The sequence below is a fragment of the Ranitomeya imitator genome, chromosome 8 (assembly GCF_032444005.1).
Source record: "Ranitomeya imitator isolate aRanImi1 chromosome 8, aRanImi1.pri, whole genome shotgun sequence".
Taxonomy (NCBI): Eukaryota; Metazoa; Chordata; class Amphibia; order Anura; family Dendrobatidae; genus Ranitomeya; species Ranitomeya imitator.
Genome location: NC_091289.1, coordinates 202,799,117 through 202,810,967, shown reverse-complemented (window position 1 = coordinate 202,810,967; position 11,851 = coordinate 202,799,117). Strand labels below are relative to the sequence as shown.

The 11,851-nt window shown below is 45.8% G+C and overlaps 1 protein-coding gene across 3 annotated transcripts in view; it reads left to right on the top strand.

Moving 5' to 3' along the window:
* The first annotated feature begins 3,283 nt into the window (after positions 1-3,283).
* CCDC24 (coiled-coil domain containing 24) overlaps positions 3,284-11,851 on the top strand; it is a 117,203-nt gene continuing 108,635 nt past the window's right edge. Inside the window, exons 1-2 of one of the 3 annotated variants that reach the window (XM_069735858.1) lie at positions 3,284-3,304; positions 4,920-5,126. In XM_069735858.1, coding sequence (XP_069591959.1) covers positions 4,959-5,126 — 168 coding nt within the window. In that variant the 5' untranslated portion in view covers positions 3,284-3,304; positions 4,920-4,958. The other 2 variants (XM_069735857.1, XM_069735856.1) reach the window with 2 other exon arrangements.

Here is an 11,851-nt window from a genome sequence, read left to right as displayed (position 1 = left end):
ATATACAGGATATAGAGGTGATACTGTGCAGTATATATATACAGGATATAGAGGTGGTACTGTGCAGTATATATATATACAGGATATAGAGGTGGTACTGTGCAGTATATATATATACAGGATATAGAGGTGGTACTGTGCAGTGTATATATACAGGATATAGAGGTGGTACTGTGCAGTATATATATACAGGATATAGAGGTGGTACTGTGCAGTGTATATATACAGGATATAGAGGTGGTACTGTGCAGTATATATATATACAGGATATAGAGGTGGTACTGTGCAGTGTATATATACAGGATATAGAGGTGGTACTGTGCAGTATATATATACAGGATATAGAGGTGGTACTGTGCAGTGTATATATACAGGATATAGAGGTGGTACTGTGCAGTGTATATATACAGGATATAGAGGTGGTACTGTGCAGTATATATATATATACAGGATATAGAGGTGGTACTGTGCAGTGTATATATACAGGATATAGAGGTGGTACTGTGCAGTATATATATACAGGATATAGAGGTGGTACTGTGCAGTATATATATATACAGGATATAGAGGTGGTACTGTGCAGTGTATATATATATACAGGATATAGAGGTGGTACTGTGCAGTATATATATACAGGATATAGAGGTGGTACTGTGCAGTATATATATATACAGGATATAGAGGTGGTACTGTGCAGTGTATATATATACAGGATATAGAGGTGGTACTGTGCAGTATATATATACAGGATATAGAGGTGGTACTGTGCAGTATATATATACAGGATATAGAGGTGGTACTGTGCAGTATATATATACAGGATATAGAGGTGGTACTGTGCAGTATATATATATACAGGATATAGAGGTGGTACTGTGCAGTATATATATACAGGATATAGAGGTGGTACTGTGCAGTGTATATATATACAGGATATAGAGGTGGTACTGTGCAGTATATATACAGGATATAGAGGTGGTACTGTGCAGTGTATATATATACAGGATATAGAGGTGGTACTGTGCAGTATATATATACAGGATATAGAGGTGGTACTGTGCAGTATATATATACAGGATATAGAGGTGGTACTGTGCAGTATATATATATATATACAGGATATTGAGGTGGTACTGTGCAGTATATATATATACAGGATATAGAGGTGGTACTGTGCAGTATATATATATATATACAGGATATAGAGGTGGTACTGTGCAGTATATATATACAGGATATAGAGGTGGTACTGTGCAGTGTATATATATACAGGATATAGAGGTGGTACTGTGCAGTATATATATACAGGATATAGAGGTGGTACTGTGCAGTATATATATACAGGATATAGAGGTGGTACTGTGCAGTATATATATATATATACAGGATATAGAGGTGGTACTGTGCAGTATATATATACAGGATATAGAGGTGGTACTGTGCAGTGTATATATATACAGGATATAGAGGTGGTACTGTGCAGTATATATATACAGGATATAGAGGTGGTACTGTGCAGTATATATATACAGGATATAGAGGTGGTACTGTGCAGTATATATATATATATACAGGATATTGAGGTGGTACTGTGCAGTATATATATATACAGGATATAGAGGTGGTACTGTGCAGTATATATATATATATACAGGATATAGAGGTGGTGCTGTGCAGTATATATATACAGGATATAGAGGTGGTACTGTGCAGTATATATATATACAGGATATAGAGGTGGTACTGTGCAGTATATATATATATATACAGGATATAGAGGTGGTGCTGTGCAGTATATATATACAGGATATAGAGGTGGTACTGTGCAGTATATATATATACAGGATATAGAGGTGGTACTGTGCAGTATATATATATATATATACAGGATATAGAGGTGGTACTGTGCAGTGTATATATACAGGATATAGAGGTGGTACTGTGCAGTGTATATATATACAGGATATAGAGGTGGTACTGTGCAGTATATATATATATACAGGATATAGAGGTGGTGCTGTGCAGTATATATATACAGGATATAGAGGTGGTACTGTGCAGTATATATATATACAGGATATAGAGGTGGTACTGTGCAGTATATATATATATATACAGGATATAGAGGTGGTACTGTGCAGTATATATATATACAGGATATAGAGGTGGTACTGTGCAGTATATATATATATATATACAGGATATAGAGGTGGTACTGTGCAGTGTATATATACAGGATATAGAGGTGGTACTGTACAGTATATATATATATACAGGATATAGAGGTGGTACTGTGCAGTGTATATATATACAGGATATAGAGGTGGTACTGTACAGTATATATATATATACAGGATATAGAGGTGGTACTGTGCAGTGTATATATATACAGGATATAGAGGTGGTACTGTGCAGTATATATATACAGGATATAGAGGTGGTACTGTGCAGTATATATATACAGGATATAGAGGTGGTACTGTGCAGTGTATATATACAGGAGGAGTGGTACTGTGCAGTGTATATATACAGGATATAGAGGTGGTACTGTACAGTATATATATATATACAGGATATAGAGGTGGTACTGTGCAGTATATATATACAGGATATAGAGGTGGTACTGTGCAGTATATATATACAGGATATAGAGGTGGTACTGTGCAGTGTATATATACAGGATATAGAGGTGGTACTGTGCAGTGTATATATATACAGGATATAGAGGTGGTACTGTGCAGTATATATATACAGGATATAGAGGTGGTACTGTGCAGTATATATATACAGGATATAGAGGTGGTACTGTGCAGTGTATATATACAGGAGGAGTGGTACTGTGCAGTGTATATATACAGGATATAGAGGTGGTACTGTGCAGTATATATATATACAGGATATAGAGGTGGTACTGTGCAGTATATATATACAGGATATAGAGGTGGTACTGTGCAGTGTATATATACAGGATATAGAGGTGGTACTGTGCAGTATATATATACAGGATATAGAGGTGGTACTGTGCAGTATATATATATATACAGGATATAGAGGTGGTACTGTGCAGTATATATATACAGGATATAGAGGTGGTACTGTGCAGTATATATATACAGGATATAGAGGTGGTACTGTGCAGTGTATATATACAGGATATAGAGGTGGTACTGTACAGTATATATATATATACAGGATATAGAGGTGGTACTGTGCAGTATATATATATACAGGATATAGAGGCGGTGCTGTGGATGGGCGTGGCCGAGTTTCCATAGTTACAGCCTTGTTTCCTGGATACGGGCAGGTGAGGTCTCGTTATACCGCTCGCTGTGTTCCCTGTTCTCTGACATTTGCTCAGTGTAGCGCGGTGTCTCCTCTGGTTCTTGTAGTTCTCCTCCGTACATTCCGCCATTGTGACTGCTGCACACTGAGAAGACATCATGGTGCCGATGGCCGGACGCTGCTGCCGCATCTTGTGTGGAGACTGAGGTGTGTGACTGCAGGCAGCACGGTCTGTGTTGTGGGAGGCTGTCCTTGTTGTGGGAGGCTGTCCTCGTTGTGGGAGGCTGTCCTTGTTGTGGGAGGTTGTTCTCGTTGTGGGAGGCTGTCCTTGTTGTGGGAGGCTGTCCTTGTTGTGGGAGGCTGTCCTCGTTGTGGGAGGCTGTTCTCGTTGTGGGAGGCTGTCCTCATTGTGGGAGGCTGTCCTCGTTGTGGGAGGCTGTTCTCGTTGTGGGAGGCTGTCCTCGTTGTGGGAGGCTGTTCTCGTTGTGGGAGGCTGTCCTCGTTGTGGGAGGCTGTTCTCGTTGTGGGAGGCTGTCCTCGTTGTGGGAGGCTGTTCTCGTTGTGGAAGGCTGTTCTCGTTGTGGGAGGCTGTCCTTGTTGTGGGAGGCTGTTCTCGTTGTGGAAGGCTGTTCTCGTTGTGGGAGGCTGTTCTCGTTGTGGGAGGCTGTCCTCGTTGTGGGAGGCTGTTCTCGTTGTGGGAGGCTGTCCTCGTTGTGGGAGGCTGTTCTCGTTGTGGGAGGCTGTCCTCGTTGTGGGAGGCTGTCCTCGTTGTGGGAGGCTGCTCTCGTTGTGGGAGGCTGTCTGCGTTCGTGTTGTGGGAGGCTGTTCTCGTTGTGGGAGGCTGTCTGCGTTCGTGTTGTGGGAGGCTGCTCTCGTTGTGGGAGGCTGTCTGCGTTCGTGTTGTGGGAGGCTGTTCTCGTTGTGGGAGGCTGTCCTTGTTGTGGGAGGCTGTTCACGCTGTCCCGGTGATTTTGGTGCTTCGGCCTCACTCAGATTATTTTTGTGTATTTTCTGACCGCGCTGTGACGGAGTTTTGGGTGAAATGAGGAGCGCACTGTAGCGCCTAAACCTTGCATCTTTAGCCTTCTGACTGAGCGCTCCGCCTCTTAGCCACAGGTGATTTTAATCACAGCAGGACCACCACCCTCCACAGAGAGATTCTAGTCAGAGAGGACTCACATTAGGTCCCATTCAGATGAAGACGTTTATTCTCAGAGAGGACAGGCATTGTCAGGTCCTGGTAAACGAGAAATGCCTTATCGTGGCTACCAGGTACACATGAATTGGCCAATTTATGCACTAAACTTTCTCAATTTTTCATATTTCTAGTGCAGTAATGCAGTTCAGTTTTCATGTTTGCAGGTTTTGGCGCTGCAGAGTGCTGCCTTATTTATTTGACTGTGTGCGAGTTGGTGACTCCAGGTTCAGCACCTGTTCACACTTAGTCTATGTTTGTATGTGACGGTCAGTTTTTTGAAATTTGTGACTGAGTATTGGTGCCGAAACAATCAGTGAGAACTGTCTGCCCCCATGCAGGCGACGTCGGGGGCCTGCAGGTCACACCCTACATTACTCTCCCACCTAGAGCCCCTCGGTCGTCCTGCAGGTGCTGACATCCTTGTTACTGTATTCTGCAGAGCATTGCGCCTGGATGTGGAACATGCACAGAATCCATCATGCTGCAGCCAATCAGCGATCAGGACAGCGGTTATGGGGAACTCCTGGGGCCCCCGCCATCGCTATGGAGACTGGTGGAGGTCCAGGTGGCCCCGAGTGAGAGAGCCGAGGTGAAAAGGATCTTGGGAGAAGCGGCCGTTGACCTCAGCTTAGACTTACATGCGGAGGTGAGTGCGCGCAGCGGGGGTCATCACACTCCGCCAACAGGGGGCCGAGGATTTCATCCGGGTAGACGCTTGAGTTATGACTGAGCGCATCTACACCAGTACGAGCGGGCGACCCCACAAGGGTGAAGAGGACAATGTCGCTGGTGTGGGGTATCGGGGGGCAGGAAGGCAAACACATTCTTGCAGATTAAATGACCACTGAGAGTTTTGCTAAGAAAAGTCTCCAAAGTGGCCAAATACAACGGTGTGGGATCTCAAGACCTCGCAGGTGGACGGAATCAGAGAGACTCGCTGAGTTCTCCGTCTCTAGAATTACCACGTGCCCCTTATCTGCGGGTCTAATAACTAGATTAGGTTTATAGTCGAGGGAGTGTAAATCCGTACACTCCGCCAGGTGAGCGATGTACATCTATATAATACACGCTGCTCGCTCCGCCCTGTACCCCGTACACTCCGCCAGGTGAGCGATGTACATCTATATAATACACGCTGCTCGCTCCGCCCTGTACCCCGTACACTCCGCCAGGTGAGCGATGTACATCTATATAATACACGCTGCTCGCTCCGCCCTGTACCCCGTACACTCCGCCAGGTGAGCGATGTACATCTATATAATACACGCTGCTCGCTCCGCCCTGTACCCCGTACACTCCGCCAGGTGAGCGATGTACATCTATATAATACACGCTGCTCGCTCCGCCCTGTACCCCGTACACTCCGCCAGGTGAGCGATGTACATCTATATAATACACGCTGCTCGCTCCGCCCTGTACCCCGTACACTCCGCCAGGTGAGCGATGTACATCTATATAATACACGCTGCTCGCTCCGCCCTGTACCCCGTACACTCCGCCAGGTGAGCGATGTACATCTATATAATACACGCTGCTCGCTCCGCCCTGTACCCCGTACACTCCGCCAGGTGAGCGATGTACATCTATATAATACACGCTGCTCGCTCCGCCCTGTACCCCGTACACTCCGCCAGGTGAGCGATGTACATCTATATAATACACGCTGCTCGCTCCGCCCTGTACCCCGTACACTCCGCCAGGTGAGCGATGTACATCTATATAATACACGCTGCTCGCTCCGCCCTGTACCCCGTACACTCCGCCAGGTGAGCGATGTACATCTATATAATACACGCTGCTCGCTCCGCCCTGTACCCCGTACACTCCGCCAGGTGAGCGATGTACATCTATATAATACACGCTGCTCGCTCCGCCCTGTACCCCGTACACTCCGCCAGGTGAGCGATGTACATCTATATAATACACGCTGCTCGCTCCGCCCTGTACCCCGTACACTCCGCCAGGTGAGCGATGTACATCTATATAACACACACTCCCCGCACCGCCCTGTACCCCGTACCACCCTGTACCCCGTACACTCTGCCAGGTGAGCGTTGTACATCTATATAAGGCTGGTTTCACACATCAGTGTCTCTGGTACTTGTGGTGACAGTTTTCACACGTACCGGAGACACTGACACACCTAGACCCTTTCAAATGAATGGGTCCTGTGCACATATCTGTGTTTTTTCACGGACCGTGTGTCCGAGTGACACACACATAGACGTGTCCGTTTTTGTGCAGCTGCACAGATCATACGGACCCATACAAGTCAATGGGTCCGTGTAGACACGTACAGTTCACGGATGTGTGATACTGGGTAAGAAGCACTAAAGTAAGCGCTGTTCCCTGGCGGCTGGTCCTGAAGCCAGCTCTCATCATTCTCCTCTGCTCTGACGGCAATATATTGTTATATATTATATGTGTTATATTAAAGTCCGAACGACAGCAGGTGATGGCTTTTGGGACTCTTACTCCCATCATCCCACACCTGCTGCCGCTAATAACAGTGACAGTAGGTGCAGATGAATGAAAAACCCAGCATGGGTTCCCCCATATTTTATTGAACCAACCAGACAAAACTCACAGCTGGTGGCTGCAACCCCCACTGTCAGCTTCTGCAAGGCTGGTTATCAAGAATAGAGGGGTCCCCCTGCTGTTTTTTTAATTATTTAAATAAATCATTTAAAAAACGGCATAGGGTCCCCCCTTTTTTGACAACCAGCCTTGCTAAAACTCACATATGGGGGCTCTGACTGCTAAGGGGCCATTGATATAGGCCCCCCAGTCTAAAAACAGCAGCCCGCAGCTGCCCAGAAAATGCGCATCTGTTAGATAAGCCTTTTCTGGCACTTTGCCTCTTCCCACTTGTCCTGTAGCGGTGACAAGTGGGGTTTATTTTTGTGGGGTTGATGTCACCTTTGTATTGTCCGGTGACATCAAGCCCACGGCTTAGTGATGGAGAGGCCTCTATAAGACCCTATGCATTACTAATCCTATAGTATGCTATAGGCCTAAAGGTACCGTCACATTTAGCGACGCTGCAGCTATCTAGACAACGATCCGACCTAAACTAGATCACTGCAGCGTCGCTGTTTAGGTCACTGTAGAGATGTCAAACACGGCAACTCCAGAACGATGCAGGAGCGATGCAGTGACGTAACGGCGACTCACTTATCGTTCTCGCTCCATGTAAAACGTTGCTGGCGTCGTTGCTTTTGATGTCAAACACGATGATACACGCCGATCTAGCGACCAAATAAAGTTCTGGACTTCTAGCTCCGACCAGCGATGTCACAGCGGGATCCAGATCGCTGCTGCGTGTCAAACACAACGAGATCGCTATCCAGGACGCTGCAATGTTACGGATCGCTGTCGTTCTCGTTGTTGAGTGCGACGGTACCTTAAAGGTAGCTTCACACTGAGCAACTTTTTGGCCATCAATGTGGATTTGTTGCATAACCGTGGACAATATAGCAGCTGCAGCTGTTGCATAACCGTGGACACAAGTCGTAAATTGAACTGCATCGTTAACCTGCCTAGGTGTTTATTTTAACCCACAACCTCAGATCTTCACACCAGGTTTAACTTTTTTGTTACCTATAGGCCGGGGAACAAGAACACTAAGGCCGGGGTCACACTCAGCATATGAAAATACGGTCCGTTTTTTCTGGGCGTAATACTCAGAAATGTTCCCCAAATAGTGGTCCGTATCTCCTCGGTAGGCAGGGTGTGTCAGCGTATTTTGCGCATGGCATCCTCCGTATGTAATCCGTATGGCATCCGTACTGCGAGATTTTCTCCCTGGCTTGCAAAACCGACATACGGCTATACAAGGGATCCATGGGCTCAAATAATCGTAAAAAGATATATACTGTGTATATATATATATATATATAGATAGATACATATACTAGCTATTGAACCCGTTCTACGCCCGGGTGGCGAGCATTTATATTGGTATATGGTCCCCATCCTGGTATGTGCTGCTCTTATCCTGCGCTCATTTTCTGTCATGTGCAGCCCCTATCCTGTGCTCTTATCCTGTTTTGTGCGTCTGCATGTTGTCATTATGTCATGTGCTGCGCCCCTGTTTTGTGATGTGCTGCTGTCATCCTACGTCCCCATCCTGGTATGTGTTGCTGCCATGTTGTGATATGGTGCTCGTATAAAATAGAACCTGAGTAAACGTGTGCGTATCTCACAATATGTGGTGCCACACTGCAGTATCCAAGAAAATGGCACCGGAAAACGCGGACTGCGCAGGCGCCGATTCCAGGAGCAGGGGGACATTCATGGCCCGGAATCAGGTGGCCTAAGTAAGAAATTGCTGTGGCATGAACTGCCACAGCATCATGAGGGCGGGATCGTGTCCACCGTGTCCCCTGTTTACGGTTCCTAAATGCCCCCCTGCTCCTGGAATTGGTGCCTGCACAGTCCGCGCTTTCTGGCGCCATTTTTTTTTTGCAAAATTAAGGTGCTCTAGCTGTTAAAATAAAGGGTTAAATCGTAGAAAAAACTGACATAGGCTCCCGCGCAATTTTCTCCGCCAGAGTAGTAAAGCCAGTGACTGAGGACAGATATTAATAGCCTGGAGAGGGTCCACGGTTATTGCCCCCCCCCCCCCCGGCTAAAAACATCTGCCCCCAGCCACCCCAGAAAAGGCACATCTGGAAGATGCGCCTATTCTGGGGTGGCTGGGGGCAGATGTTTTTAGCCGGGGGGGGGCCAATAACCGTGGACCCTCTCCAGGCTATTAATATCTACCCTCAGTCACTGGCTTTACTACTCTGGCGGAGAAAATTGTGCGGGAGCCCACGTTAGTAGTGTGGAATATGCAAAAAAAATGGTGATATGAGATGGTTTACTGTATGTAATCATGTCACATATCATGTCGGGTTTAGGAAGGAGATAGCAAAAGCCGGTAATTGAATTACCGGCTTCTCTCCTATCTAGCGCTGTATGAAATAATAATATATATACATATGTGTCTCACTGACATATATATGTATATATATACCTATTCTATGTGTACACATTTATTCTACCTATTCTATTCTAACCTGTCAGTGTGATGTTACTGTACACTGCACTGAATTACCGGCTTTTCTCTCTAACACCGCTGCGTATTTCTCACAAGTCACACTGCTGGTCCGTGTGTGATCCGTATTTTTCTTGCCCCCATTGACTTTCATTGGCAGATTTTTTGCACAGTACGCTGACAAACGCAGCATGCTGCGATTTCCTACGGCCATACAATACCGTATAATACAGATGCGTAAAATACAGCAGATAGGAGCTGGGGCATAGAAAATCATTGGTCCGTGTGCAATCCGTATTTTCTGCGCCTCTCATACGTCCATAAACTCGCTAGTGTGACCCCGGCCTAAGGAGGATATTTGTCCGTCGGGCTCTCTTCGACCATTGGAGATTCCCAGTAGGCCTTGGACTCACTTATCGGTCGATTTTATCACTGATTTACCCATATCGGCAGGGAATACTGTTATTTTGGTGATGGTGGACAAGTTCGGTAAAATGTCACATTTCATTGCACTACCCGCTTTATTGAATGCCAAGACCTTGACGCAAATTTTCATCAGTGAGATTGTAAAAGTACATAGGATTGCTAACAATATTGTTTCTGTTGGGTGGTTGCAATTTATTTCCAACTTTTCGAGGGCGTTTTGCACCCATTTGGAGATCCACCTGTTGTTCTCTTCAGCATTTCACCTGCAGTCTAATGGGCGACTGAACAGGTGAACCAGAATCTTGAGACTTAACTTAGGTGTTTTGTGTATGTGTATCTGGAGGATTGGGTTACCTACTTACCTCTAGATGAATTTGCCGTAAATGATCATTGTCATGAGTCTACTGGTAAGTCCCCCGATTTTGGGGGCGTACGAGTTTCATCCACAGTTCAGTTAATAGGAATCGTTCTTCTGAAATACCTTGGTAGGAACGGTTTTCATCATCTATTATGTCTGTGTGGCAAGGGGTTACTCATAATTTGAGGAAGATGGGGTCTAAATATAAGAGTGTGGCTGATCAGAGACATTTGGTGTGTCTGGACCTGTGTTTTGGTGACTTGGTTTGGTTATCCTCAAAGAACATTAAGTTGAATGTTCCCTCTTGGAAAATGTGTCCCAGGTTCATCAGTCCTTGCTTTGCCGCTCATTTTAGGATCCATAATGTGTTTCATTGATCTCTACTCAAAAAATACATTGCAGCCATCTTCAAAGCTGCTCAGAAAGGTGGTCGTTCACTTTCCTTTTTCGGTGGAGAGACTCCTTGCATTTTCTTCGGTCTACCTACCTCAAACCCCCATGACATTTATAAACTGAATGTTCGACCCTTCATCTCTGCGGTTGTACAGGAAATACAATCCTGGAAATCTCTTAAACTGTCCTTTGTGGGCAATGCCCATCTGAATAAAATGATCTCTTTCCCTAAAATGCTTTTTTCCCTTACAGATGCTGCTGGTTCTATTATCTAAAGCTGATGACAGGCGTTTAGCAAAAGTCTTCCGTCAATTTATTTGGGGCTTAAATTGGGACTCTCGAATTAGTATTTTTAAGCTGCGGCTAAATCCCTAGGTGGCCTTAATCTCCCTAATCTACACCTATATACCGTAGTATAGCAGCTATTTCCCACCACTCCCTGGACTGGATCTATGCCTTCACCCGCTTCACCAATAATCTAAAGGCCCCTTCACATTAAGCGACGCTGCAGCGATACCGACAACGATTCGGATCGCTGCAGCGTCGCTGTTTGGTCGCTGGAGAGCTGTCACACAGACCGCTCTCCAGCGACCAACGATGCCGGTAACCAGGGTAAACATCGGGCGCTTAGTAACCCGATGTTTACCCTGGATACCATGCTAAAAGTAAAAAAAACCAAACACTAGATACTTACCTACCGCTGTCTGTCCTCCAGCGCTGCGCTCTGCTTCTCTGCACTCCTCCTGTACTGACTGTGAGCCGGAAAGCAGAGCGGTGACGTCACCGCCAGTACAGGAGGAGGAGTGCAGAGCGCAGCGCTGGAGGACAGACAGCGGTAGGTAAGTATCTAGTGTTTGTTTTTTTCTACTTTTAGCATGGTAACCAGGGTAAACATCGGGTTACTAAGCGCGGCCCTGCGCTTAGTTACCCGATGTTTACCCTGGTTACCAGTGAAGACATCGCTGGATCGGTGTCACACACGCCGATCCAGCGATGTCTCCAGGGAGTCCAGCGACGAAATAAAGTTCTGGACTTTGTTGAGCGACCAACGATCTCCCAGCAGGGGCCTGATCGTTGGTCGCTGTCACACAGAACGATTTCATTAACGATATCGTTGCTACGTCACAAATAGCAACGATATCGTTAACAATAT